General features: G+C 39.1%; 1 protein-coding gene across 1 annotated transcript; it reads right to left on the bottom strand.

The window, feature by feature from the left end:
- Nucleotides 1–238: 238 nt before the first annotated feature.
- wdr19 (WD repeat domain 19) lies at nucleotides 239–27,242 on the bottom strand. The gene is made up of 36 exons (XM_088075392.1): nucleotides 27,101–27,242; nucleotides 24,429–24,520; nucleotides 24,263–24,328; nucleotides 24,024–24,149; nucleotides 23,734–23,849; nucleotides 23,516–23,631; nucleotides 22,463–22,543; nucleotides 22,105–22,217; nucleotides 21,843–22,016; nucleotides 21,683–21,753; nucleotides 21,415–21,587; nucleotides 19,508–19,628; nucleotides 19,177–19,283; nucleotides 18,943–19,059; nucleotides 18,646–18,801; nucleotides 17,263–17,410; nucleotides 15,720–15,933; nucleotides 14,930–15,089; nucleotides 14,692–14,802; nucleotides 14,023–14,132; nucleotides 13,887–13,944; nucleotides 12,609–12,755; nucleotides 12,300–12,382; nucleotides 12,129–12,212; nucleotides 11,896–12,042; nucleotides 9,937–10,061; nucleotides 9,699–9,808; nucleotides 8,729–8,797; nucleotides 7,803–7,880; nucleotides 5,874–5,970; nucleotides 5,622–5,746; nucleotides 4,774–4,855; nucleotides 4,513–4,663; nucleotides 4,249–4,372; nucleotides 4,065–4,141; nucleotides 239–614 (listed from the first exon to the last, which is right to left on the bottom strand). Exons 1-36 carry the CDS (start codon nucleotides 27,104–27,106, stop codon nucleotides 500–502), a joined length of 4,050 nt encoding a protein of 1,349 aa, XP_087931518.1. The 5' UTR covers nucleotides 27,107–27,242; the 3' UTR covers nucleotides 239–499.
- Between the last annotated feature and the right edge of the window lie 36 nt (nucleotides 27,243–27,278).

Raw genomic sequence — 27,278 nt, 5'->3', positions numbered from 1 at the left:
AAGAGGACCTTAAGAATTCTCAATAAAACATGCATTCAACATCTATATTTCTAGGACTTTTGAGGACAATTTTATGAAATGGCAAAAAGCTCCCGAGCAGCTACCAAAAGGATGTTGTGCTGGTGAGATGTTTTGTCTCTGGATCTGGGGCCAAGTTGTGCTGTTTACTTTTGGTTGTGTAGTGTAGAGCATTTTAGTTTTTGACAAAAGGCACAAGAATGATCGTGACACCTCTGAATCACCTTCAGCCACTCTATATTACAATAATGTTCTTTAAAAACAGCATGAACAGAAAATATTTCACCTAAGAATATACACATTGTTCTTTCATTGTCTTTTGATTGATGGCTATTAGGCAACTTTGAAATTCAGTTATTTCTATTAATTTCTCATCATACAAAACTAAAAGCTTAAGATCTATCTAAAATATATATTTGGCATTTTTAACAAATAGAAAATAACTTTTACATTTATAAACATATGATTGGTTGTCATTTCTTCACTGATCCGGGTCATCAGTCTGCAGATATTCCGAACAGTCAGATATCTTCTTTACTTGTTGGACACTCAGAGCTTCAGAGCACATTGGACACACGGCCTCTGTGTCCAACAACCTGGACACACAAACAGTTAAATGTAGATTTGTGAATGTCAAACAAATAACAGAAGTGAATCAATGGTTTGTTTAGTGGAGTAGTTGGAGATTTTGGGCAACGCACTTTCCTCCTTAAATAGAAGAAAAAAAAACATTTTACCAAATAGGACATGAAATTCATAGTTAAGTCTGTCATAATAATCTGGAAAAAATAGTGTGGTATGTCATCCAAGATAGCATTAAAAAATCATTGTATATTATGTTGTACAAACCTATAAAAGCTTAGTGAATCGTTAAAAATATCAGGAAAATAATGACATTTTTTCACGAATTTTGGGGACATTCCATGATATGTATTTTTGGATGACGTTTTGGACAACGTACTGTACTATGAGGTTTTTAATGTTTCTTGGGGGACAGACTTTACCATGACGTTTTGGATGATTTTTGGGCGATATATTATGTGGTTTCTGATGATTTTTGGACGACATACTGTACTATGACGTTTTTTTAACATTTTTGGACGACAGACTATACTGTAATATATGACGTTTTTGATGATTTTTCGGCCACATACTATACTATGACGTTTTGGATGATTTTTCAGTGACATACTACACTGAGGTTTTTGATCAGTTTTGGACGACAGACTATACTGTGACACCTTTGATGATTTTTGGATGACATATCCCTTTGGATGATTTTTTGGTGACATATATAGTATGACGTTTTTGATCATTTTTGGACGACATACTATACTATGACATTTTGGATGATTTTTGGACGACGCTATATTAATTGGTTTTTGATGATTTTTGGACGACATACTATACTATGACGTTTTGGATGATTTTTCAGTGACATACCACACTATGAGGATTTTGATCAGTTTTGGAAGACATACTATACTATGTTGGTTTGGAAGATTTCTGGATGACATACTACACTGTAGTTTTGGATGATTTTTCGGCCACATACTATGACGTTTTGGATGATTATTGGGCGACATACTGTACTATGTCGCTTTGGATGATTTTTGGATGACAGAGTAGACTACGACATTTTTGATCATTTTTGGACGACATACTATACTATGACGTTTTGGATGATTTTTCAGTGACATACCACAATATGAGGATTTTGATCAGTTTTGGACGACAGACTATACTGTGATGCGTTTGATGATTTTTGGATGACATACTGTATTTTGATGTTTTGGATCATTTTTGGAAAGACATACTACACTAAGACATTTTTGATGATTTTTGGAAAACATACTATACGATGATGTTTTGATAATTTTTCAGCAACATACTATACTATGATGTTTTTGATGATTTTTGGAACAGGTACTATACTATATTGCTTTGGATCATTTTTGGACGCCATACCGTACTATGATGCTTAGGATGATTTTTTGACAACATACTATACTATAACGTCTGTGATCATTTTTGGACGATATACTATACTATGACGTTTTTGATTGTTTTTGGACGACATAGTATACTATGACGTTTTTGATTGTTTTTCTGTGACATACTATACTATGACGTTTTTTAACATTTTTGGACGACAGACTATACTGTAATATATGACGTTTTTGATGATTTTTCGGCCACATACTATACTATGATGTTTTGGATGATTATTGGGCGACATACTGTACTATGTCGCTTTGGATGATTTTTGGATGACAGACTAGACTATGACGTTTTTGATCATTTTTGGACGACATACTATACTATGACGTTTTGTATGATTTTTCAGTGACATACTACACTGTGAGGTTTTTGATCAGTTTTGGACGACAGACTATACTGTGACACCTTTGATGATTTTTGGATGACATACTATACTATGGCGTTTTTGATCGTTTTTGATCATTTTTGGACAACATACTATACTATGACGTTTTGGATGATTTTTGGACGACATGCTATGCTATGTCACTTTGGATCATTTTTGGAACGACATACTGTACTATGACGTTTTTAATGATTTTTGGAAAACATACTATACAATGATGTTTTGGTGATTTTTCAACAACATACATACTATGACGTTTTGGATCATTTTTGGAACGACATACTATACTATGACGTTTTTGATGATTTTCAGCAACATACTATACTATGACGTTTTGGATGATTTTTGAATGACATACTATACTATGATGTTTTTGATGGTTTTTGGATGACATACTGTACTATGTGGATTTTGATTATTTTTGGACGACAGACTATACTATGTCTCTTTGGATGATTTTTGGAAGACATACTATACTATGTTGGTATGGATCATTTTTTGGACGACACACTATACTATGATGTTTTTGTTAATTTTTGGTTGACAGACTATACTGTGAAGTTTTTTATGATTTTTGGATGACATACTATACTATGTCGCCATGGATGATTTTTCAGCTACATACTATACTATGACGTTTTGGATGATTTTTCAGCGACATACCATACTATGTCACTTTGGATCATTTTTGGACAACATACTATACTATGACCTTTTTGATCATTTTTGGATGACACACTATACGGCGAGGTTTTTGATCATTTTTGGACGACATGCTATACTATGTCACTTTGGATGATTTTTGGACGACTTACTATACCATGACATTTTTGATTGTTTTTCTGTGACATACTGTACTATGATGTACTGTACATACTATACTATGACATTTTGGATGATTTTTCGGCGACATACCATACTATGTCACTTTGGATCATTTTTGGACAACATACTATACCATGACCTTTTTGATCATTTTTGGACGACATACTACACTATGACGTTTTGGACGGTTTTTGAATGACATACTATACTACACACTGTTTTTTGATGATTTTTGGACAACACACTATACTATGATATTTTTGATGATTTTTCGGCGATACTATACTATGACGTTTTTGATAATTTTTGGAAGACATACTATACTATGTTGGTTTGGATGATTTTTAAAAAATCCCAATAGTATTTTTTTTCTGACTTGACGGCACGGTGGCGTCGTGGTTAGCACTGTTGCCTCACAGCAAGAGGGTCCCTGGTTCAAAACCTGGTTGGAACGGGGTTCGGTCCGGGCGGGGACCCTTCTGTGCAGAGTTTGCATGTTCTCTCCATGTCTGCGTGGGTTCTCTCCAGGGTCTCCGGCTTCCTCCCACATGCAGGTTGATTGGTGACTCTAAATTGCCCTTAGGTGTGACTGTGACTGTGAGTGTGACTGGTTGTCTGTCTATATGTGTCAGCCCTGCGACAGACCTGTCCAGGGTGTACCCCACCTTCCGCCTGATGACAGCTGGGATTGGCTCTAGCCCCCCCGCCACCCTTACGAGGACAAGCGGTTACAGAAAATGACTGACTGACTGACTGATGGTGAGTCAGTCAGTCAGCCCACCCCTAGTTTTTTTTACAGTTAAAAAAAGAGGATGAAAATTGATGTATCACTTACAAAATGAACTGCGAGTATAGTGCGGGAAATTCACAATGAGGACACACAGACCAGTCTTCTCTGAGCATGTGACGACCCTGAGAAAATGAAAAAGGTACAGAGATCAAATGTTAAAAATACTAACATAGGTGAAACTATTTAGATCAGTAAGTGTATGAATGATTCAGTGATCCTGTGTTTGTACCGTGGCGATGCAGTAGGGCAGGTTGTTCTTGCAGGAGATGCACAGTAGTTCGTTCTGTGCCAGCTGAAAGCCACAGAAGGGACAAGGAGTAGTTTCCTCCTCCAGTTCCGATGTATCAGGACGTCTGCAATGTATCAAGGCCAAGGATTCAAATGCAATGTAGGGTGGAGTAGGCAAAATTCGGAAAGATGTGGTGAAGTGCGTATGTGTGAAGGAGGAAGTTTGACAGAATAAATGAGAGGAGAGGACATTGTTGTTACTCACCGAACCATAGCCTCAATCTTCTTCCTGTACTTTGGATCAATCTCATTCCGGTACTCTGGTCTCATCAGCATAGCAGCAAAGCTGAAGGCCGAGTTCTTCAGTCCGGCTCGGTGACATTCGATGACTGCCGAAGTCAGAATAGGAACGACATCTGCAAACACAAACACTGATGAGACTTCTGTTGGCTTTTTTTTAAAAAACGCTTCATTTCAATTTTGTTTTCCAGTGAATTGGACAGTGGAAAATTCTGTGTGGACTCACGCTCAGGGAACTTGCTGATGTTGTTGCTGACACGAATGAGCATGCGTGCCCCTTTCAGATGATCTCCCCTCTTTACATGAATCTACATAAAAACAGAATTTACAATTCAGGAACACTACACATTTATAAAATGTTAAGGTGGAAAGCCTTTATCATGTAGGACCATGTTCAATAATAGATGGAGCCACCGTGACGTTACCCACTTATTTTTTTCTGACTCCTGTTTTGAAGCCTTGAATCTGGCATTTTGACCATCACCATCTTGGACATTTGGAGCTAGAGGAGACCATCTTTTAGTGAGAGGGTGGAGATTACCCGAACACTTGCTGCTAGTATGGTTAGCACGATGCATTAACAGCTATGGTTAATTGTGATGATGCTGATGCTAATTTTTGGCTGCTGCCAGCTTGCACTGGTGACGTCATTGGGAGGCAGCATCTGCGCTGTAGTGATCTCTGCGGTGGGAACATTCCTGTCAAAACACCTGTTTGAACAATTGCGAGCAGCCATATTGAACACTGGCATATGGATTGGCTGTCACAGCTGTCAATAATGGCAGTAATCCCCTTTTTGTAGAATTGAATAACTTATTAAAACTGAACTTACCATAAAAACGATCACTTGAACAATCATCAGGGTGATGAGAACTACCTTCAGTTCAGGAAAAATTTACTTTTTGTGTACTTTGAATTTTTAGTTTGGCCTAAGTCACTAACATAGAGGGGCGGGCTTTATGACCTATACACCAGGGGACAATCTAGATTGAAAAGTTACACTTTGGGGAAACTGTCATTTTGTCCATCTTTATATCCGGTCTATGAACAAGCACATTGCAGGTGTGCACTGACCTTGACCAGCAGGTAAGAGTGGAGGATCATGAGATTTGTGGCCATCTCAGCAGGGATTTTTATCTTCTGGGCCTGCAGCTCTGTGTACATGCTGAACAGTACGTCATGGGCGTTGCGATAGTTCCCTGTGAGAGAAAAATGCAAAATAAATGTTCAAAATTTCAGAAACACGATTAACCTACGTGTATGATTACGGTTGGTTAACGCATCATGGCTGACGTTATTGGTACATAGTGTTGAATACGTTTGTACCAGCATTCTGCTCTTCTCTGGCGATGATGATGGCAGTGCGAGCAGCCTCCCTGTACTGCTGCAGCGCCATATACAGACGGAACAGGTACTTTGCATCCTGGAAAGAAGAGGAAAGAAAGGTCAAAAAAGCATCAGAAGTTTGGTCAGCACTCACTGTCACAAGGTCAGATTTACATACATGAAATCGCTGGGTGAAAGTGCTGAAACTGTCATTGAGTTTGCATTCTGTGTGTAATATGCATCTGATTAAACGTAAGATCAGGGACATGGGTAATACACTATTCTTTAAAAAAACCTTTTAAAAAAATGTCTACGATTGTAATTTAACTTCTCATCTCCACCTGATACAATTAAATAAGAAAACTATTATTAAAATAAAATCTAATCAAAGAAATGTTTGCAAAACTAATGCTGAGAGACAAACACATTTTCAAGGAAATAAAAGAGGAAGAGTTGCTGCAGGTTAAGGTAAGGAGGACTTTTTAAGACATTTTTGGAACTGTGTTTAAAACCAATTTAATCTAATAACCAAAATTGAAGGACATTTGTTTTTGCCAAAATATTTATTGTAGCATTAAGCAAAGAAAAACTTAAGTGATCTATGTTAAATGTCGAAAAAAAATCCTTTTTAGAGTGGAACACAAGGAAGACAATGAACCTATTGTATCATCATGAAAGTATCTATTTAGTTTACAGAAAGAAGTGTGGAATATCTGGCATTTCTGGATGATCTTCTGGTCAATTTTGTATTTCTCAGTTCTCAGTTGTATTTCTCATTTCGCTATTTTTATTCGGGACCGGCCCTGTGATAGTCTGGCAACCTGTCCAGGGTGCACCCCGCCTCCTGAGAAAAGTAATTTATTCATCATTCTTTCAGATTTTACAATGATTTTACAATGTCAGATATAAAATGATTCATAAAATCTTTTTAAAGACTTTTGAAAGATTAAGTTACGTCCATTAAATGCCAATGATGGCCTTATTTTTAAATGAATAAAATTCAATGCTTTTTAAGACTTTTTAAGGATTTGCGGAAACCCTAAAGAGATCATGCAAATTTGCACCTTCAGGGAATTTTCCACTAGAACTGACACAAATTGCATGAACCATAAATAGTACTGCAGATTCACAATCAGCCATATTTATTATATCAGATCTGATTTTTTTTTTCTTGTACTATCATATCATAAAGCCCCCGAAAACTGGATTTCAGCGCTTTTCACCACAACAGGAAGTATGACTTAATAAGCAACACTTTGAGTTAAAGGTTAAGAAAATACTGCCATCAGAATCCAAATGTCACTAGATCCTGATTGGTGGATGGAAATACGTGACATCACAGTTTTCCAACGGACCCAAAAAGAGACTAGTGTTTTCCTGTAGGATCCCATTACTCACAGTATGAAGCTGACTGATAAAACAGTTAGGAACATATTTTAGAGAAAAGAACTGCGATGATTAATAACAGGCAAACTGTGCTGGGGGCCTGCAGATCTCTGGGGACAAAGTGCATCTCACAGATTTCAAACACCTCAAAGCGAATGAATCTTACTGGATTAATGTTATTCATGACATTTTTGTGATAAAGAAACTTACATTTATTTAAAGACTTGGACAGGATTAGTTTAAAGCTGTCAGGCATCTTGACATAACTTCTCATTTTGATTGACTCAAGTCAATATATTTATAACATCACTTCTGCCTAAGTTTAGGGTTGAGCTTCTCAAGTTTTAGACAGACGACACACACAAACACCAGACAAGGAGAAGGAGAAACAGCGAGAGGGAGAATGAGTGATGAGTAAACTGAAGAAACAAAATGTATAAAAGCATGATGCACTTTTGGATTTATCACAACAAAATCACGTTGCTAGAAAAGTCACATCCACCAAGACAAAGTCAAGAGAGATGGCTGCGGTGTATTGATTACCTTGGGCATACCGTCACTCTCTCCCATCAGGTAATCTATCAGCTGATTGGTCAGAGAACTGTCCTTGGCCTGACCCACCTGAGACACGCACACACGCGCGCGCGCGCGCACACACACACACACACACACACACACACACACACACACACACACACACACACACACACACACACGAACATAAAAAGCACTTTATCATTTGTATATGCACTGGGATGTTCAGTTTGGCCATAGACTGTTTATAGAGATGGATGACATGACGGTTCCCCAAAAGTGAAGCCTCAACATCTTGATCACCCCTGGTGGGGCCTCAGACATGAGCCAAACTAAAAACTCAAAGTACATATAAATAATATAAATAAAATATATTTATAAATATAAATATTTTTTTTCCCAAAGATGTTTTTTGTCATTTTAGGTAGTTTTTATCACACTGGTGTTTGTTCGAGAGATAGTTTTCCTGATAATATTGGTTTTAATTTGTTTTTTTGTACGCTTTAAAAAGGAGTATTTGACATCATAATTGACAGCTGTGCATGCCAACTGATGTGATCGCGATCAATGGCGCTCCTGGCAATTGCTTGGGATGGTGTCTGGCTGGGAACTCCACTACCAGCTCGCTACTACACTGACTCTGGCCACAAATGACATCACCAGCACAAGACGCCAGTATCAGCACCACTTTTGCATAGCAGAGGTAAGTGTAGATTTTAAATGGTGATTTTTAAGTTATTTTTTAAAAAATCATTTAGTAACTGATTGTACCTTTTAAATGTTATTTCTTTACTCTTTTATGTAAATCTGTATCCTTTATGTTTTTACCTTACTGCCCTGTTAAGCACTTGTGTGCTACACAGATAAAGCTGCCTCGCCTACACTTGCGTCCATCTTTATATACAGTCCATGAGTTTGACACACTCAGCTCTCACCGTCTCTATAGCCATCTCTACAGCCAGGTTGTCTTCAGTGTTGGGACACTTCAGGAAGTGCCTCAGAGCCTGACAGACAAGAAGAAAAAAGAAACTGATTGACTGGATGAACTGGTGGATTAGAGTGAGTCAACATCAGAACATGATGCCTGGAATACAATGCATGCATGAGCAGCGGGTGATGGCAACCTCGCAGAACTGCAGTGTGTTGCAAGCTCGCGGTGTTCACACCGGCAGTGTTGTTGCTGCGATGCTTCTGGAGGGCTGCCTTTTGCTATGAGTACTGTATTTCCACATTTATAAGCACATTTATGAAGTCGTGCAAGCACCTGCATTGTCAACAACATGGTCCTGCAAATCTTTCACAATAATAATGCCTTGTGTCAACAACTGATGGGATACGGTCGAAAGAGACATTGTCAGAGGATTTCTATTTTGAAACAGAAGCGAGTTTGAGTAAAACAGATACAGTTGTATTTCTTCATATTTGTGACACGTAATTAAAACTGTAAAAAAAGATGGTCAATATTATAAAAACACCATTTTCACTGTCATTTCTGCTGACAACTGTACATGGCAGGTGAAAAAAGCCACCATTTGTCAAGCTGTGCCGTGGCTGAGAAGCCACTGAGATGCACCTGACCAGCGCCTCTTACACAGGCAGTGTGGCTGCTCTGACTTGTTACCACAGGCGCCAAAAAAAAAAATCCCAACAGGTTCTGCAACAATACTTTTTATTTTATATGTTTATTTTGTAAAAACAAAACAGCAGAACAACAAGAAAATAGAAACACACTGTGCAGGTGAGATACAAAAAACCCTTGAGCTCTATAAGTGAATCTCACCTCATAATGGATTACAAAAAACCAAATACAGAATCCTAAAAAATCGTCAGTAGCTATTAGAACATGTACATAATGCCTGGAACATGCATGAGAAGAAAAAAAAAAAAAGAAGGGAGTGCTCTTACTCTGCTGTACTGCCCACACTTCTGAAAGAACTTGCCAGCTTGCAGGTGTTTCTTCTCACCCTCAAAGTAGAGAGCAATGCTCTGATAGTCCTCCTGCGTCGCCTCAGGACCTGATGAACACACCGCAACAGTCATCAGTTCAGTGCTTGAAAACACCCCAGCAAATACTACAATCAGATCCATTTAAACTATAAAATCTGTCTTGATGGTGCATGTAAACATTGACACTCAGACTGACCGATGATGTCTGCATAGACCTCCATTTGTCCGTGCTGCTGTGCCAGTTGGAAAGCTTCGTCATTGCATTGGGACAGCACCAGGAAGTGGATGGCCGAGCTGTAGTCGTTCAGCCCCAAAAAGAACCTTAATTTACAAAAATAATATATGTTAAATGTTTATTACACAGCTGGGAAAGAGCAGCAGATGGAGAGAACTGGAGATGTAACAAATGGCCTGAAAATTAATTAGCAATGACGCTTGACTGAGTAATCATTTTAGTCAATTATCAATCAGGGATGCCAACATCTGCTCCTTCCAGCTTCCCAAGCTATGTTGTCTTAAATATCCAGGGTTCCCACAGATTTCCTTGAACACAATTTATAAACTTCTCCATGGACCCATAATAAATTATCTGTGACCATCCACGACATATAACACAAACAGAACTGTATAGTACACTTTACGCCAAATTACATTAGTTAGCCCACTGGTTAGTTAGTTTGAAAAAAGAGTGCGCCAAGCCTTCCAACTACTTAACTTTACTTTTAGAGCAGTTGAAACAAAACAAGAGTGCAACAACTATTTCAGTAAATCTCACAAATGTGAAACAATTTAAGTATTAGTGTGAGCTGGAAAGTTATGGATATGTTATAATCAAGACACATATTATTACTCTATATTATTCACGATTATTCCTCAAACTCTGTACCAAATTTTGTCCTATTTTAACCTGTGTTTTTCTGTGTCTTTCCTGCTCATATGATCGGATGATTTTGGGGATGGTGTAAAATCAGGAAGCGTGAACTTAGTATTTGTTGTGATTGGTGTGTAACAGGTCTCAGCCCCTATTGAAAAATTATAATGGTATATGTGAGGAACAATTTTTGAGCTAATCTCTTTGCAAACTGACTCAGATCTTTGTTAATCTTTGTTAATGTTCAGAAGATCATGCCTCTAAGATGTTTTTATTTTGAGTTAAAAAGTACACCACAAGTGTAACATACGTACTGAAACTCTGCGATTAATGACCCTACATTCTAAACCTAATTGTCACATTATTTTCCTTGTCCAACCTGCCCGGCATTATTCAAATATGGAGGGACAATAGGACCGCGGGGGAAAAAAAGAAGAAACAAAATTGATGGGAAGCAAAATGTCACATATTAGAGCTAAGTTACAAAAAATACCTTTGCCATTATATTACACAATATGTAACGTAATCCACAGAAGATTACTGTGGGAGGTTATTTATTACACATAACAAAATTCCAAGACTTTTCCAAAATTTTCAAGGATTTTACCAATTTTATTACTTTTCTTGGCCTGGAAACAAGATTAAGGCAATCCATGACTTTTCAGGTGTTCCATGACCATGTGAATTACCACTGCAAAATTCAATATGTTTGGGCTGTTGGGTTTTGGACTTTTGGTTGAACACAACATCCACTTGGGAAATTGTGATCTGCATTTTCAAAATGTTTTGACATTTTTACCCTTAATATTCACTTGAAAACTAATCTCGATATGAATCTATAGTTGAAATAATTGTTATTCTCAACACTAGAAACTGGTAAATAAATAAATAGAATTATATTGATAATGTGTCAATGTGATGTGCCCATGAAAAAGTAGACAGTGTAAACAGAAATGTTTATGTTTGGACATGTTTGTTCATTGTTCAGTCAACTGTCACTTATATACTGTCACAGATCAGATTAGATGCACGGGGTGCATGTGTAAAAACATCTAACAAAGCCTCCCCTTTTATTTGGTCACATTCAGTGCGAGTGTAATCACCTTATCGGGAGATCAAGAGACAAAAAGTTGAATAAAATAAATTTTTTTTTTTGGTGACAATAAATGACATGACAATAAATTATGGGTCACATTTAGTCAGTCAAAAAGCACAAAAAAGAAAAGCACCAAACTGTATTAGGTTGTAGTTAATTGTATCCACCTGTGCTTGTGTTTGTCTTACCTTGCAACCATCTTTGCTCCGTCGATGCTCTGTGTCTCCCTGACGATGTGAACAGCCTCCTCAGGGTTGTTCAGGTGGTCCAGCAGCACGCGAATCACGTTGTCCCAGTCTTTAGCGCTCTCATAGGCCCGTGCAGCGTCCTTATACCTGGTGCACACAGAACACATTACATCTGCTTCTTCTTACTGATATCACTATCTACAATGTCACAGACATTCACACTATGAACCTACTTGCCGTCCGCCTCCTTGGCCTTGGCGTACTGCAGGTGGATCTTAGGAGAGGAGACATGTGGGAGAAGCTCTCCAACCTTCGCCCTGAGTATGGAGTAAAGAGGAATTATATAAAGGAGGAGGGAAACCGGCAGGTCTCAGTGTGTTGTTGAGTGTTAGTGCTTGTCTCACCAGTTCTTGCAACGAATGTAGACCGACGCAGCCTTGTCATAATACTGTCCTTTTTCATAGAGCTGAGCAGCTTCAGAGAATTGCTGAAAAGGGAGAGAACATTCAAAAACATTATCTGATGCTCAGATACTCGCGACATGGCGCTGTCTTGCAACATGGCTCTTTAAAAACACACAATATAAAACACATATTCGCATCAGATCCCTATAATCTACCACTAACCTGGGGAATTTACCAAAATACACAGTTCAGATATTGTTTATATATAGTATAAAACATAGTTTAAAAAAAGAAAGAGAGGCTGACTACCTTCATGCTCTCCAGTATGGCTCCACATTCCTTCTTGAGGACTCTGCTTGGGTGCTGAATCGCCTGAGCAGCTCCTCTCCTGATGTCACCCATCCTGATGGACATCCTGGCTACACCAGCTTTACACGCCTCGTCATGCTCCTGGAACTGCACAGCGAGTGGGAAACGAGCAAAGATGAGGGCAGTGGAAAGATAACACATTAAAGGGATACTTTGCTGATTTTCAACCAACTTTGTGTCAAAACAATGTGGGTAGTATGTGCAGACGAGCTGTGGTATACATCTGTCCATCAGAGCAGTGTCTAGATATCCCTCCAACCCGGCAAAAAAAAAAAAGTTTGCTGTCTTTCGGGGCTGCTGCTTGAACTACAGGTTGTACTTCAGCATTTTTGTATTGCTAGCCAACCCTGCCGCCACCCTGTTTCATGAGATACGACACTAAAACCCAACCCCTTCACTTCTGTTTCTGGGGTAGTCCAATGAAAAGAGGGCCTTTCTGTTCACTAAAGAAGGGAAATTTAATTTGCTTTAATTTGTTCTTTTGGAAGGCAAAAAGCCACCATCTTTGAAACAATGGACTCAGGAGTTGATGTCAATGTTAAAACTACAGAAGGTGGGGCGTCAGATGGCTCAGTGGATGAAGCAGGCGCCCCATAAATGAAGGCGATGACCTTGTCGCAGCGGCCGGGGGTTCAATTCCAGCTCACGGCCCATTGCTGCATGTCATCCCTTCTCTCTCCCACTTTCACGCTATCAATTTTCTGTCCTGTTTAATAAAAGGCAAAAATGCCAAAAAAATAATCTTTAAAATAAAAAAAATAAATAAATAAAATAAAAAAAAAAACTAGAGGAGGTCAGATACAGTGTACATGAATCACACCAAAGGTTTAATGAAACCTGGTCGCCTTTCTTTAGCTATTTTGAAACCTTGTCGTCAATAATTTGACGCTGTCATATATGAATTGCTTCACTTACTGTATGTACTGAACATGCAAAAGTCAAGAATGGTTACCTCTAAGTGTCTGTTTTTTTCTTTTGTTTTGGCAGATCAGTTTGTGTTGTAAGCGCACAGCTAGTGAGGCCACAGTGTAAACTTATTAGATTTTTCCTTTTCTTTTGGTTGCTAAAAAGTAAACATCTGAGGTGTCTTCTCAGTGTGGTTTCATTTTTTTAAAGTAAAGGGGCAGGGAAAAAAAAATATTGTCATGCTCACAGTTTTAAATTTCTTATACTGTTATCACTGCTGAAAGAATGATTAAATAAGTAAATTGCACTTACTTTATTATTATGGGTCGTGCCTTTTTCGTAGTGTGCAAGAGCATTTACGTAGTCTCCACTACAGACAGAAAGAGAAGTTTAGATACAGTGTAGACAGATCAGGTCTGCTAGATTGTATTTGTGTGTGTATACTTACATAAACTCCAGATGGACAGCATATTCTTTGGATATAAAGGGAATTTGGTCTTCAGCTAAGCTCTTTGCTAACATAAGAGCACTGTCCCAGTGCAACAGGTCTCTCCTCATCTAAAACACACACACACACACACACACACACACAGCCGAAGAAATGAAGTTGAATTTAAGCCTACATTAACGATCTTTGCTTCGACATGAACAGAAAGAATAACGCCAAACCAAACCCATCCTGCAAAAGTCTTAGATGAAATGTAACTAAACCCAAACAATTATTTTCTTTCTTAGGTAAAAACAAAAATAGAAGAACAAACTTAAAACTTTCAGAATAGATCCTAACTTTAAATCTCAAAAGACCTATGTCAGGACACAGGGAAGAGGAGGAGGGGTGGGGTTAGGAGATGGGGCTAAGAGGTTTAAAAATAAAATGTAAGATCAAAATTGAGATGGAGGTTAGAACATTTTGTATGTGTATATGTAGGTATGTGTGTACATGTGATATATGTATATGTATATATGTCGATATGTGTATATTCTTTCTCATTTATTTTCTCTCTAATTCAGTTAGTTGAGATTAGGTCATAAAAGGCTCAAGCAATCGGCCTTGCTCTCTTACACACATACACAAACATGCAGACTATTTGCTTTTTAATTGTGCATATGTTTTTACCTCCAGGGCAGCGATTGGGCAGCCAGAGGACAGATACAGGTCCTGGGCCAGGTTGTATTCACCTAGAAACATGGCCAAATGTCCCGCCCGTAAATTCATGTCCTCTATACCCTGGAAAGAGGGAGACAGAGAGAAAAAGAAGACACCAAGGGCAGATGGGTATGTGTGTCAGTATCGTCAGACAGAGACAGCGTCTGTTATCAAGAGGCTGTGACATATGAGCCACGGTGAGTCGTACCTGGATACCCTGCAGAGACAGGACCATGCCAACATTGCCACTCATACGATAGACCTGGATGGCCAGCTCCACCTCCATGTGGACCAGACAGGTTTTTCCTAACTCTTCCCAGTCAGAGTTACTACCCTCAGACTTACACAGCCCCCAGGCATCATGGAACCTGGACAGAATATACACACACACACACACACACACACACACACACACACACACACACACACACACACACACACACACACACACACACAGAAGAAACCAACATATTACTTATGTTTCCATATTTTTCATACACTGTCTAACAGAGTGCATTTAGTAATTTTACACCTATCACTATTGTTCTATGATATACTACCGTTACCATTATTGCTGTTGCATATCTCCCTCTCTCTTCCTCTTTCTTCCTCTTTCTCTCTCTCTCTCTCTTTCTCTTTCCTTTTTGTCATTATTGCAATTCAATTGTTTTTTTATGACATCTATAGCACGTCCTGGAAGAGGGATTGCTCCTCAGTCACTCTTCCTGAGGTTTCTACCATTTTTTCCTCGTTACAGGTTTTTTTTTGGGGGGGGGGGTCCTTAGACGATATGAGGGTTTAAGGGCAGAGGGATGTCGTATGCTATAGAATCTGCTGAGGCCTCTGTGTTTTGTGATAATGGGCTTTATAAACAAAATTGACTTGACTTGAACTGTAAAACTGGCCTATTAAGTTTGTATGATTGTTTTTAAAATCTAAAATTACACGATATGGATAGAATAATATAAAAAGTTCCTAAAAATAATCAGACCTCTGACCTCTTTAGCATCAGCGCCTGGGCGAGCTGCTGGCTGAGCTCCACCGGTGCATCTGTCGGTGCGCCAGCCGAACTCTTGAGGAAGGAGTGTGTGCTTAGAGCCACCTCACTGGTCTTGCCGCTTGCCGTCTGACATGTCAGCTCCCCGTTGTACAAGAGCAAAGGCTTCTGGGAAAAGAGGAGTGGGGTGCTTCCCACCAACACCACTCGGGGGCCTGAGCAGTCACAGAGAGAGAGAGAGAGAGAGAGAGAGAGAGAGAGAGAGAGAGAGAGAGAGAGAGAGAGAGAGAGAGAGAGAGAGAGAGAGAGAGAGAGAGAGAGAGAGAGAGAGAGAGAGAGAGAGAGAGAGAGAGAGAGAGTTTTGAATAACTCTACTGTTATTATCTCTCTTTACATTACAGTAAAAGCAGTCCTAGAACCCAATCAAACACACATCAGCATTTGTTCATTCATCCAAATATTGTTTCCGCTATCCTTTTTTATTGACTTATTTCCTTTTCTTTCTCAGAAAATGTCTGTGTGTCTATATATATTTATGGACAGTATACAGTAACAAACAACAATTGGGCCACCTATGCATTATACCTACAGGAGCTTTTATGACATCCCATTCTAAATCCATATGCATTAATATGGAGTTGGTTCCCCCTTTGCAGCTACAACAGCTTCCACTCTTCTGGGAACACTTTCTTCAAAATTTTGCAGTATAGCTGTGGGCATTTTTGCCCATTCATCCACATTGCCGACTGTATGAAACATCTAATTTCAATGATTAAGAGGTGTGGCCCAATACTTTTCTCCATATAAGATAAGATAAGACAAGATAGAACTTTATTAATCCCGAAGGAAATTCTTGTGCCAGATTGCTCCAAAAATACAGTAGCAAAAAGAACACAAAAATAGAGCATCAAATAAGTGAAAATAAAATACAAAGTGTCTAATAATAATGTTTGAAAGTAAATAGTAATATTGCATTTAAATTAATTTAAAAAGTATATATATCATTACTCGCTGCCATTTTGTTAAATTACAGTTTTACTACTACCGCAAATGTTAATAATGACTCAAATACTTTTTGGCCCTAATTAACTCCACAAAGAGGTTTCCCTACAATTATAATTCAGATTTTGTCCATGCACAACTACAGTTAATCTCCCTACTTTCTTTATGTAATTGACCTGTGCCCAGTCCTACCCCCCTGTCTGCATGCCATCCCCATGTCTTGCAAATAATAATAATAATATAAAAAGAGTTCTAGAACCTTGACTTGTGCGTTATACACTGTTAGATAATTTGATTTACTCAGTAAAATGTATGCTATTGCATTCATTGCAAGTCTCTTTAGACTAAGTTAAGTCAAGTCAAGTCAATTTTATTTATAAAGTCCAATACATGGTTTGCCTCAGAAGGCTTTACAGCGTACAACAGTCAGAGAAATTAAAATCAGTGACTATTTCTCTCTGTTTAACATGCTACTGTTTATGTTAGAAAGCATGTGTGTGTGCGTGTGTGTGAGTGAGTGTAATGGTGTGGCGTAACCCTACCGTGTATGGTGGTTTTGTGCAGGGCGTAGGTATAGACCTTGTCATCATCATAAGCTACAAACACTCCTCTGTCAGCATGCCAGTTGTCCCACAGCACTCCTGTGATGGTGGGAGAGAAGTTTGGGAGCTCGAAGCAGGAGTCTGTGGCCTGCAACACGAACACATTTACATTGTTGTTAACACAAACCTTCTACTTTTCTCCTTGTAAAGCACTAAATGTTGCCATCGTCATAAATACATAATGTATGTACTCTAACTCACTGAACAGAACAGGGCCACAAATGTGCTAAAAATGCTCATGATTTTTTATCGCGCTGTGTGAGGGATGATTTAGATATTGTGCGAGTCAAAAAAAGGACCCAGAAAAAAAAAAAAGCTATAGCTTGACGCTTACAGATTTTATATTTCACATTTTTCAGACTTTATTTTAACTATGAAATACATCTTTTCTAACATTGATATTTTATCACGGGATACCTAATAATCTGTTTTTTATCACAGTTCAAAGACCCTCAGGGCTGCACGATTATGGCAAAAATGCTTATAGCGATTATTATATACAATATTGAGATCATGATTATTTCTCAAGATTATTCATCATTTTTAGGGACAAAATAACACATTTAAATAAACAGAGCACTGCTTTCACTTCCATGATATGCTACATTCCTACTAATAAACAAATATTGGCATCAAAATCAAGACTTAAATTAAGGTTCTTCTTCACCTCAATTCAGTGCATCTCTTATGGATACTTATTGGCTGCTGTGTTTTTTTGTTGTGACTGTTGTTTTGTATTATTTTTTATAGCAGTCATGGATGTTGGGTGTCTTAATGCGAGACAAGGACAGGTATTCACTGACGTTACATTAGTGAAGTTATCATAGAGACAGAATGACACTCAGACGTTATTTTTCTTGGCCTTAATGCATTCGTCATACTGCAGATTGTGATGTTTTTACAGGTGGTTTAACAAGTTATTTGTGTTACTTTGCAGCAGAGACACGTCTCATGCCCTCTTTGCATATTATTTATTCTCTCCAACATCAGATAATAATCGTTTGATGACGAATGATTTTCGTTTTGCCCCAGCTGCAGTGGCAACATTCTGGAAAGTGTTTCACAGGCTTGCACTGCAGAGTGCATGTGTAGCAGACAACTTTTTAAAACTAGAGGCTGGCTCGTAGTTATGAGCACTTGATCTGATGTGCAGCTGAGTTTTCTATGAACCGAGCATGCATTTTAAGTCAATATCACAGTAGATCATTGAATTGTGGGCAGCCAAAATCGTGATTGTAGTTAATATTTGATCAGTTGAGTGGATTATACTGTATGTTTAGCTGTATGCATGCATAATTGTGTCAAGCAGCCACATGCACTGACATTTGCAGGGGAGAGCAGGAAGCCGCTGTTCTTGTCGTCGATGAAAACCAGCCGTGTGCCATTTAGGTCCGGGAACACTTTCCTCACGCCCACAGAGTGGCTGTAGCTGCTCAAAGTCTCCCAGTCCTCCACCAAGACGCACACCACATTACCTGACTGACAAACAGATAAAGAGACAGATGGTCACATCTATCAGAAAAAGAGGGGCGGGGATAAAGGGAGGGGAACACGTGGAGTCTGGCTACCATTCATTACATGAGAAGCAGCTACTCTGAAGTGCTCTGTGCTGAGCCTTACATCAGTGCCGTAGTAGAGGAAGTCAGCGGTGAGGGCGTGGCAAAGGATTCGACCTTTTGTGTCATCATCTGGAAACAACTTCATCTGTTTCTTTTCCTCCTGGTCTTTGCCTTCAATCTACACATACAAACACACAAACTCATAGTATTTACGGTGTAGTACGGTGACGCCTGCTAAATAATCGTTCATGATGACAAAGGGGATGACAAAAACAGAAACAAAGCACTGACTCACCATGTGCAGCTGTACTTTTCCCTCAAACAGCGCCGCTGCGTAGTCTGAGTTAAGGCACATGCTGGCGATTGTCCCCAAATACTCAATGTCCTTCAGCTGATTATATCCTGAGAGACAAACAAAACTGTTTACTGAAGCTTATTCATCCACTCATATATGATTAAAACTAAACTAAACAAATATTTTCGAAAAGTATAGCTTGATTTCACAGTTAACACATCACACTCACACTAACACTCACACACACACACACACACACACACACACACACACACACACACACACACACACACACACACACACACACACACACACACACACACACACACACCAGGTTCTTGGTCCACCAATGCGTAGAACCAGGCTCTGTTGTTCATTCCCACAGCCACATGGTACGGTCCCATGGCGATGAAAGTAGGCTCTACTTCCACTTCTATGGCCACTGGACTCTCCTGGAAAACACAAAGAGGGATTCAAAGTGGTTTCCAGCAGCTGCAACACTGATGGCTCACTCTTATACACTATATCCCCCCATTTCAATGACGCACTTCTTCTTATAGATCCTTTCTCTTACCAGTCTCTGCCCTGAGCTCACTTATTTCTTGGCCTATGCTGTAAAACTCTCTGAGGCAAATTGTAATTTGTGATAATGGGCTTTATAAATAAAACTGACTTGACTTGATTAAACACAATTATTTTTGGATCATATGAATGCAATTGCATTGCAGCAACAGTACTACTACTTTTGACTCCTGGAATTTTGGTCAGGGTTTAATATTTCTTACTCTGTTTGCAATTAAATTTGGTGCACAGACCTAAAGATGGACATTTTTGTGAGGCTGTGGGAGAAGTGGGTACTATATGTTCTGACCTTAGCCAGGTTAGAGATGAAGGTGAGACCCTCAAGAGGTCATGGGGCTTTTATTTATTTTACTTTTTTTCTGTCAACAGCTTAGCTCATTGACATGAATCCGTATGTTTGGTTGTAACTGTTAAGTGTCTGTTTTAGCTATTATAAAAATGTGCATTTGTCACAGGCCTCCTGAGGTTGTATAAATACAGATGACACTGTCTGTATGATTACACCAAAACAATTAAAAACTTAAAAAAACATGCTTGAAATAAAGATTGCAATAAATCAATCAAAAAAAAAATATGTGCACAAATAAGGCGTGGGTCAAAGAACAGCTGAGTCTGACTAAGGGCCATTATATGATCATATCTGAAGCACTTGAAATTTTGGTCATGTCCACTGAACTCTGAATGAAAATGTATGTTTTTGTTAATTATATTTAAAGACACAGTGCTTCACATTTTTGTCAATGTTTATGGCAGGGGTCACATCTGTGCAAGGGCCAGACTTTTTAGAAGCAGACACCGTGTGGGTAATCACAGGATTAGGATGGAGTGGGGGATCAGGAACGGCCCGCATTACTCTGCCTCTGATTGGCTCGCACCAACATTCTAACCCTGACAATAACCAATCTCACTCCTCACCTAAACCCAGCCAATCAACCAACGGAGGCAACTATTTCAGCTAATCATAGGGTTAGTAGGGCAGGTCATTCCCTCACTATCCTAGGATTTGAAACTGCATGGGGGTCAAATTACCAAATAATTTAAAAATTTTTTTTGGAATTAACTATTTAGACCCACTCTATCCCATGTTGTATAACATTTAAACTGTTCTAATGCTTTTTTCTTTGTCTGGTGTTTTATAATTTCGTAAAAGTTCCATTTTGAAAAGCGTTACAAAAATAAAGTTCATTTTCATTGCCATTATTATTTTTACGCTGCTGTCTCACTTTTGGACACATCACTACTACTCACTAAAAATAAGCAGAAAGACAGATTAATAACATCTTCAGGTGGAACATATAAGTAAATTATTCCTTATAAAATGATTTCCATCTCCATGTTGGGGGGGTCTGCTTCTATAAAAGAAATAAAAAATACTAATTATCTTAAATACTGGATGGTGTTTTCTTTCCTCTACATTTTCTGACTTGATTACTATGACACGGCCTGATGAGAAGCTTTACAGCCCATATGTGGCCCACGGGCCACCAGTTGTGAATCACTGTTTTATAGCCTTAGAATTTCTGAAAATCTTAAAGTGTGAAAAGAAGTTTATATTATAATATTGCAGTGCATATCAATGTGTGTGTGTGTGTGTGTGTGTGTGTGTGTGTGTGTGTGTGTGTGTGCGCGCGTGCACGCAAATGTGTGTGTCCTCACCCCCTCCACCTGGTTGGACACAGTGACCTCCAGCAGGGAGGTGAGGTAGGCCAGCCGGGTACCAAAGCTGCTACCCAGGATGGGCAGCTTGGTCAGGAAGACGTGGAGCGTCCCTTTCTGTGTGGAGACGGCCAACAACTGTCCATCGTCTGTCCAGTTCAGCTGGTCCAGCCCTAGAGGAGGACAGTGAGGGGCAGATGAAGGAGAAATGTGCGGTACGTTCGAGGTGGCGTTTTGAGAGTGCAGCTGAAAAAGGGGACTGTCTTACCTTTAGTCTCATCGTCCAGCCGAACTACATTGCTGATGTCTTTGAGCTCAGACAACTCGTGGATCTTTATGCTGCAACAACAAACATCAGGCTTTAGTGTTTTAACTCTCACAAAAAAACAGGATTGGCTGGGTTGTGATTTTTGAAAGCCGGTGCGTACCAGTTGTCCCCGCAGGAAGCAGCCTTGTTCAGCGCTGGTGAGATGGCCACACTGCTGAGACTATCTTTATGGTTGTGAGCCTGATAGAGCTCTTGCCCAATCTCCCTGATGTGAGTGGAAATAACCACAAAGTACCCGTGGGAGAAGCCGATCAGTATGTACCCATCACCGTACCTTTAAGAGACACACAGAGGAAGAGATCGAACTTTAGTACGATCATCTTACTGTCATGATTCAGTTAGTGTGCGCTCGTGTGCAGTACCAGCGGTAGGACACGATGTTTCCATAGTGGCGCTGGAAGGTCAGTTCTATCCGGTTGTCGGGGTCATTGATGTTGAAGAGTATCAGGTATTTCTTGTCCACAGACACACTCACCTGAAGGGTTAATATTTAAAGGAAGGTCAAAATATGTCATCAAGTCAAACTCAAACGATTACTTCCCTATGTAAACTTTAAATATGGACAGTTTTAACAGCCAATGGTGTATGTTTTAGCCTAATATGACAAAAGTAAAGACTTAACTTCAAGACACTAAAATGTGAACATGATGTGAAAAGGTATACAGAAGAATGTGGATAAATCAAGGACAGTGAGAAATCACAGAAACACCAAAAACTTACAGTGCTCTCTCCTTGACCGGACCTTTCATCCGTCTTCATCACTGAAAAGTTAATCTCAGCAGGCTCACCGCGAAGTGTTGTCTGGAAAAAGAACAAAAGGATGAAACAGATCCCTTTTCATGTTTTGCTCTCTTATTCTTCCTCCACTATTTAGTGATACAGTTTTCTTCTGACCTCTTTATCACATATTATATGACCACTGGAAGATTACTTTTAGTCATTTGATTTTTGATTTGATTTGACAATGTTATATATTTTAAGAAAAGAGACATGCGGGGGAAACCCAGAAAACCCTTAAGGGGCTTGACAAGTGGGATTCCCTACAAAGCTATCAGTCAGTAGATAGACTGGAAACAGGTTTTATGAGGTCACCATGACCTTGACCTTCTACCACTAAAATCGAAGAATGGACCGGACATACAGACAACCCTAAACAACCTCAGCTATCACTGCGTGGAGGCATAAAAACAGTAACTTTATGTCCCAAAACACAGACGTTGCTGGTCTACTGCTGCCTTGATCTGTTAGTGTAGATAAAGAGATGAAAATATTCCAAATATAGTGTACACTTGAACTAATATTGATTTTTTTTTAGGTTGGTCTTCTTAGGTGGCTTGAATATGTTTTGCGTCAGCAGCAGTGCATTGCTTAGCTTCTGTGCAGGTATATTTAATTCATCAAAGACGCTTGTAAAACAACACAGTAAATATCATCAGCACAGCAGAAATGTCAGGTCAGGCCACTTGTTTAACAATATATCTTACAGTTATGGCTCAAAATGACAACCGAGATAAACAATTTTTTTAGATTTTGCATATCTCCGCAAATTCAATCAATTGTCAGTTATCTACCCAGAAGTGTTGCTGTTGTGACATTGCTGTGATTACGTGCATCTGTAGTTATACGACACGCCTACTGATGTCATCATGGTTTGCGCTTTAGGTCAAGTACTTTTCTTTTTTACCAGCTGGGAGCCAACATTTTCAGATCACAAAGCAGTTTATTTTTGGTCAAAGTGCTCCAGAGGCTGCCTGTGTGTTCATGCGTGGACACCTGTCGGATGGTGTCCCCCTCATGATTGCTGATGCTCAGAGTGTTGTCATCACTTCCCAGAGCCAGTAGATTCTGAACACTCCAGCATCCGCAGGTGATCTTCTTGGTGTGTTTACCTGTTGTGTTGGTGGTGGGAAACAAAGAGACAATCGATATAACAGAAGTGACTTAAAACTACTGAAACAAGTATTAGTGCAGTTCTGCTTTGTGTGTGTTACCCAGTATGGGGATCTTGCGTGAGGTCTGCTGATTGTAGATCAACAGGTTTCCTTTGACTGTCCCAACTGCTAACAGAGGGCCCATCTTTGACCACAAGACGAAGGACATCTGATCTCTGTCCAAACAAATGACCACAGGAAAAAAATATTAAAGGTGATTAACAATAACTTCATAGCCACTGTCGTCTAAAAGAAACGACGGCTGCTCTTCTTAAAAAAACACAGGCCGGAGTTATGATTGGCGACGCCGACTTCCTCCTCTTTGGAAATGTGATGCATGTTTGTCATACCTCATGCCGCTGTCTATCTGGGATGTTTTATTGACACTGGCATCCCAGAGGTAGATGAAGCTGGATTTTGTGGCTATCACTGCCAAAATGTCCCCATCTTTATCCCAGTCCATCCCCACACAGCGCCTTAGCAGAGCAGGAGAAAGAAGTGTGAAGTTACTGTAAAATACTTTGGAGAAGGAATCTGAACCTTTCTGATAATGCAAAATCTGAACCAAAAATGATGTTCTCACACTTACCCTGGAAGGCTGAGTTCTGCCCACTTGTGTCCATGTCGATCAAATATTTTCACTGAGTTGTCCTGTCTGTATAATTAGAAATATACACATTTTGAGTACTGTGTTGATGTAAATCTTGTACTAAGAAAAGCATATTATTATACAATTTTCTTTGGCTGTTACTCACCCTGCAACAGCGATATAATTACCAAGGGATTTCTGCCACTTATACAGCAGACTAGAACCAGCCCAGGCTTTGTCAGCGAGGACAAAAACGCTCTGTGGAAACAAACATTACTTTTTTTTCTTTTTTTTAAAGATTTTTTTGGCTTTTTATTGCCTTTATGAGATAGGAGAGTTGTTGCATGAAAGGGGAAGAGAGAGGGGATGACATGCAGCAAAGGGCTGAGGCTGCACTTGAACCTGCAGCCTCTGTGGTGAGGACACAGCCTCTGTACCTAGGATGCCTGCTCTACCAACTGAGCCACTAGGCACCCCACAAACATTACTTTTTAAGTACGCTTTATTTGTACATAGACATGTTCAAACTTAAAATTAAAGTAGCATTTATATTTTTCTTCAAAAAGTTACAAACTCAACAATAGTTTCTACTCACCGAACCAGAAAGATTACTTAACATTAGCTAGTGGACACTAGGCTCAGCTGCTCTTAATCAAGCCATTCAAAAGCTTTGAAGACACTTTATTTCAGCATTTTTTATAAACCAGGAGCAATATTGTTGTTGATTTGCTGTTCAAAAAATAAATGTATAAACTTAAGGTGTAGGTATTAGTGAATGCATTAATTGAACTGTCAATGACATAATTCTTGGATTTTAGATGCTCTGTCTGTCTGTGTGCTTTTGAAGGTCACTCCACCATTTTCATTATTTTATACATTACTTGTTTGTCATCTTGTGTGACTCTGGAGGAGCTTTAAGTCTGAGAAAAAAATTCACATCTGACATCACTTGATCAATCTGGGTTTGAGTTTGGAGACTGCAAATCTTTTAGCCTGCGTTACAAACTGGAGGCGTGGAGTATGAAAGAATGTGAGCAAGATGTGATGAAAGATACCAGTGTGAGAAGTTAAGGATCCAGTGTTCTTTAAAGGGATTGTTCAGATTTTTTGAAGTGGGTTTGTATGGAGTACTTTATCCACAGTCAATGTATTGCACCCAGAAGATGTCAGTCAGCACACCTGCAGATTTGAGAAGCAGGTTGGAGATGGACATGGAAGCTAAGCAATCTACTAGGGGTCAGCAAAAAAAAAAGAAAGAAAAAAATCAAAATCGGTTTTAATGTATGCAATATTGGGAGTATTTTCACTGCTTCACTTTTCTGTCAGACAGCCTGTTCTGACAGGACAGCCGTTAGCACCTTCTGTTCCCCATCCACTGTATGCTCTTGCTAAAGCGGCAGACTCCATGGAAAAAAACAGTAACTTTTAAAACACTGCTGGTTTACCACTGACCAGTTCAAATTTGGTGTATGCTTAAACATTAATTTTTAGCAGGCTAGAACAGGTTTTGTTGCAGGTCCCCATCCACAGCAGTGGACTGCTTAGCTTCCATGTCAGACTTCAGCCTGCTTCTACAAACTGAAGGCATACTGAGTCACACCTGCTAACACTCTGTCTATGGATAGGTACATCACACAGCCCCACTTCATAAAAATGAACCATCCCTTTAAGTTTGATCCTATAGGGAGTCAAAGTCAAGCTATCTCAGCCTCTCTTCTTCCTCGACATTATAAAAGTGCAATACTAAATCGCCAAATGCCTTTTCTCACATGCAGTTGGTCTGGCCAAGCTTTGTGTACAAACTTTTTCCCACTTTCTTTGATGTCTTTTTGATAGAGTAACTTTATTAATCCCAAAGAGAAGTTCAGGTTTCCAGCAGCTCAGTAACCTGTTGTACAGACATAAATACAGGATAGAGAAAAAAATGATAAAAGAGGTCTAAAATATATAAAGGATATAAAAGAATAAAAGAGCCACTGAATGGGTTATAAAGTGCAGAGTAAAAAACATGTGGTGTTTATGTTAAAAATAAATTAATGATAATAAAAATATTACTGTTTTTTAAGCCCCAATGCTCAAAAACAACCCAAGTTTGGGAAATGTGTCTTTCTTTAAAACAAAAAAGTTAACAAAGTTACCAAAATAATGTCAACCAGTTAAGAGTAGAACATTTGGTGACAATGATAGCAGCGTGATAGCTTATAAATCTATATGCGTACATGCAACAGTGCCCAGGCTATTTTAGTGTAATGAATGTTATACAGAGTGAAAAAATCTATCCACGTGGTCTGAATCTTTTACTTGCAATTTAGGTCTTTTATGAAGTTGAATTGGGTAAACGAATTTGACCAAAATGCTAAAATATGAGTTATTAAAAACGTCGCAGGGACAAATGACAGAGAGCTCCAACAGCTAACGTCATCTTAATATTGTGGTAAATATAGGCTAACACTTCGACACACCGTATTAGGATTATTTTGGCAATTACACGCCAAACAACATGCTTTCACGTTGTCTTATTACAATGCATGGTTAGCTGATATGTCTTAACTATCAGATAACAAACCCTGGGTAATGAAAAAAATACGCCTTCGATACTCCTATAAACTTGTCTTTATTAATAGCGAACAAAACAGCCAGTTTAGGTGACAAGCTAACGCTACTCCGTGTAAAGTATTAGCTTGGTTTCTAGGTGGTGCCCAATTACGCTAATAGCTACCGTTAGCAAAGAGCTAATTTAGCTCGGTGGCTGAAGCCCGTTCACGTGATACAACTCAACGTCGAGAGCGTAAAACCAGAGCTAATGTTGCTATTTTTAATGCATCCGCTGGTACTTACCTTCATCTCAAAAGTGTTTAATTTTTTTTAACTTTCAGTCGATATTTTCTCTTCACAACATCTTCCACACAACTGTTGTATGTATCCCACAATGCATCAGTCAGAAGCTACGGCGATGTCATAGCAACAGCCAATGAGGAGCCTCCAAAGCGGAGCTGAGTGAAAATGACACTGATGT

Source organism: Plectropomus leopardus, chromosome 3 (genome assembly GCF_026936395.1).
Source record: "Plectropomus leopardus strain MGB_pleo_1.0 chromosome 3, ASM2693639v1, whole genome shotgun sequence".
In the NCBI taxonomy this organism is placed as follows: domain Eukaryota; kingdom Metazoa; phylum Chordata; class Actinopteri; order Perciformes; family Serranidae; genus Plectropomus; species Plectropomus leopardus.
This window is presented reverse-complemented; position numbering and strand designations above follow the sequence as displayed.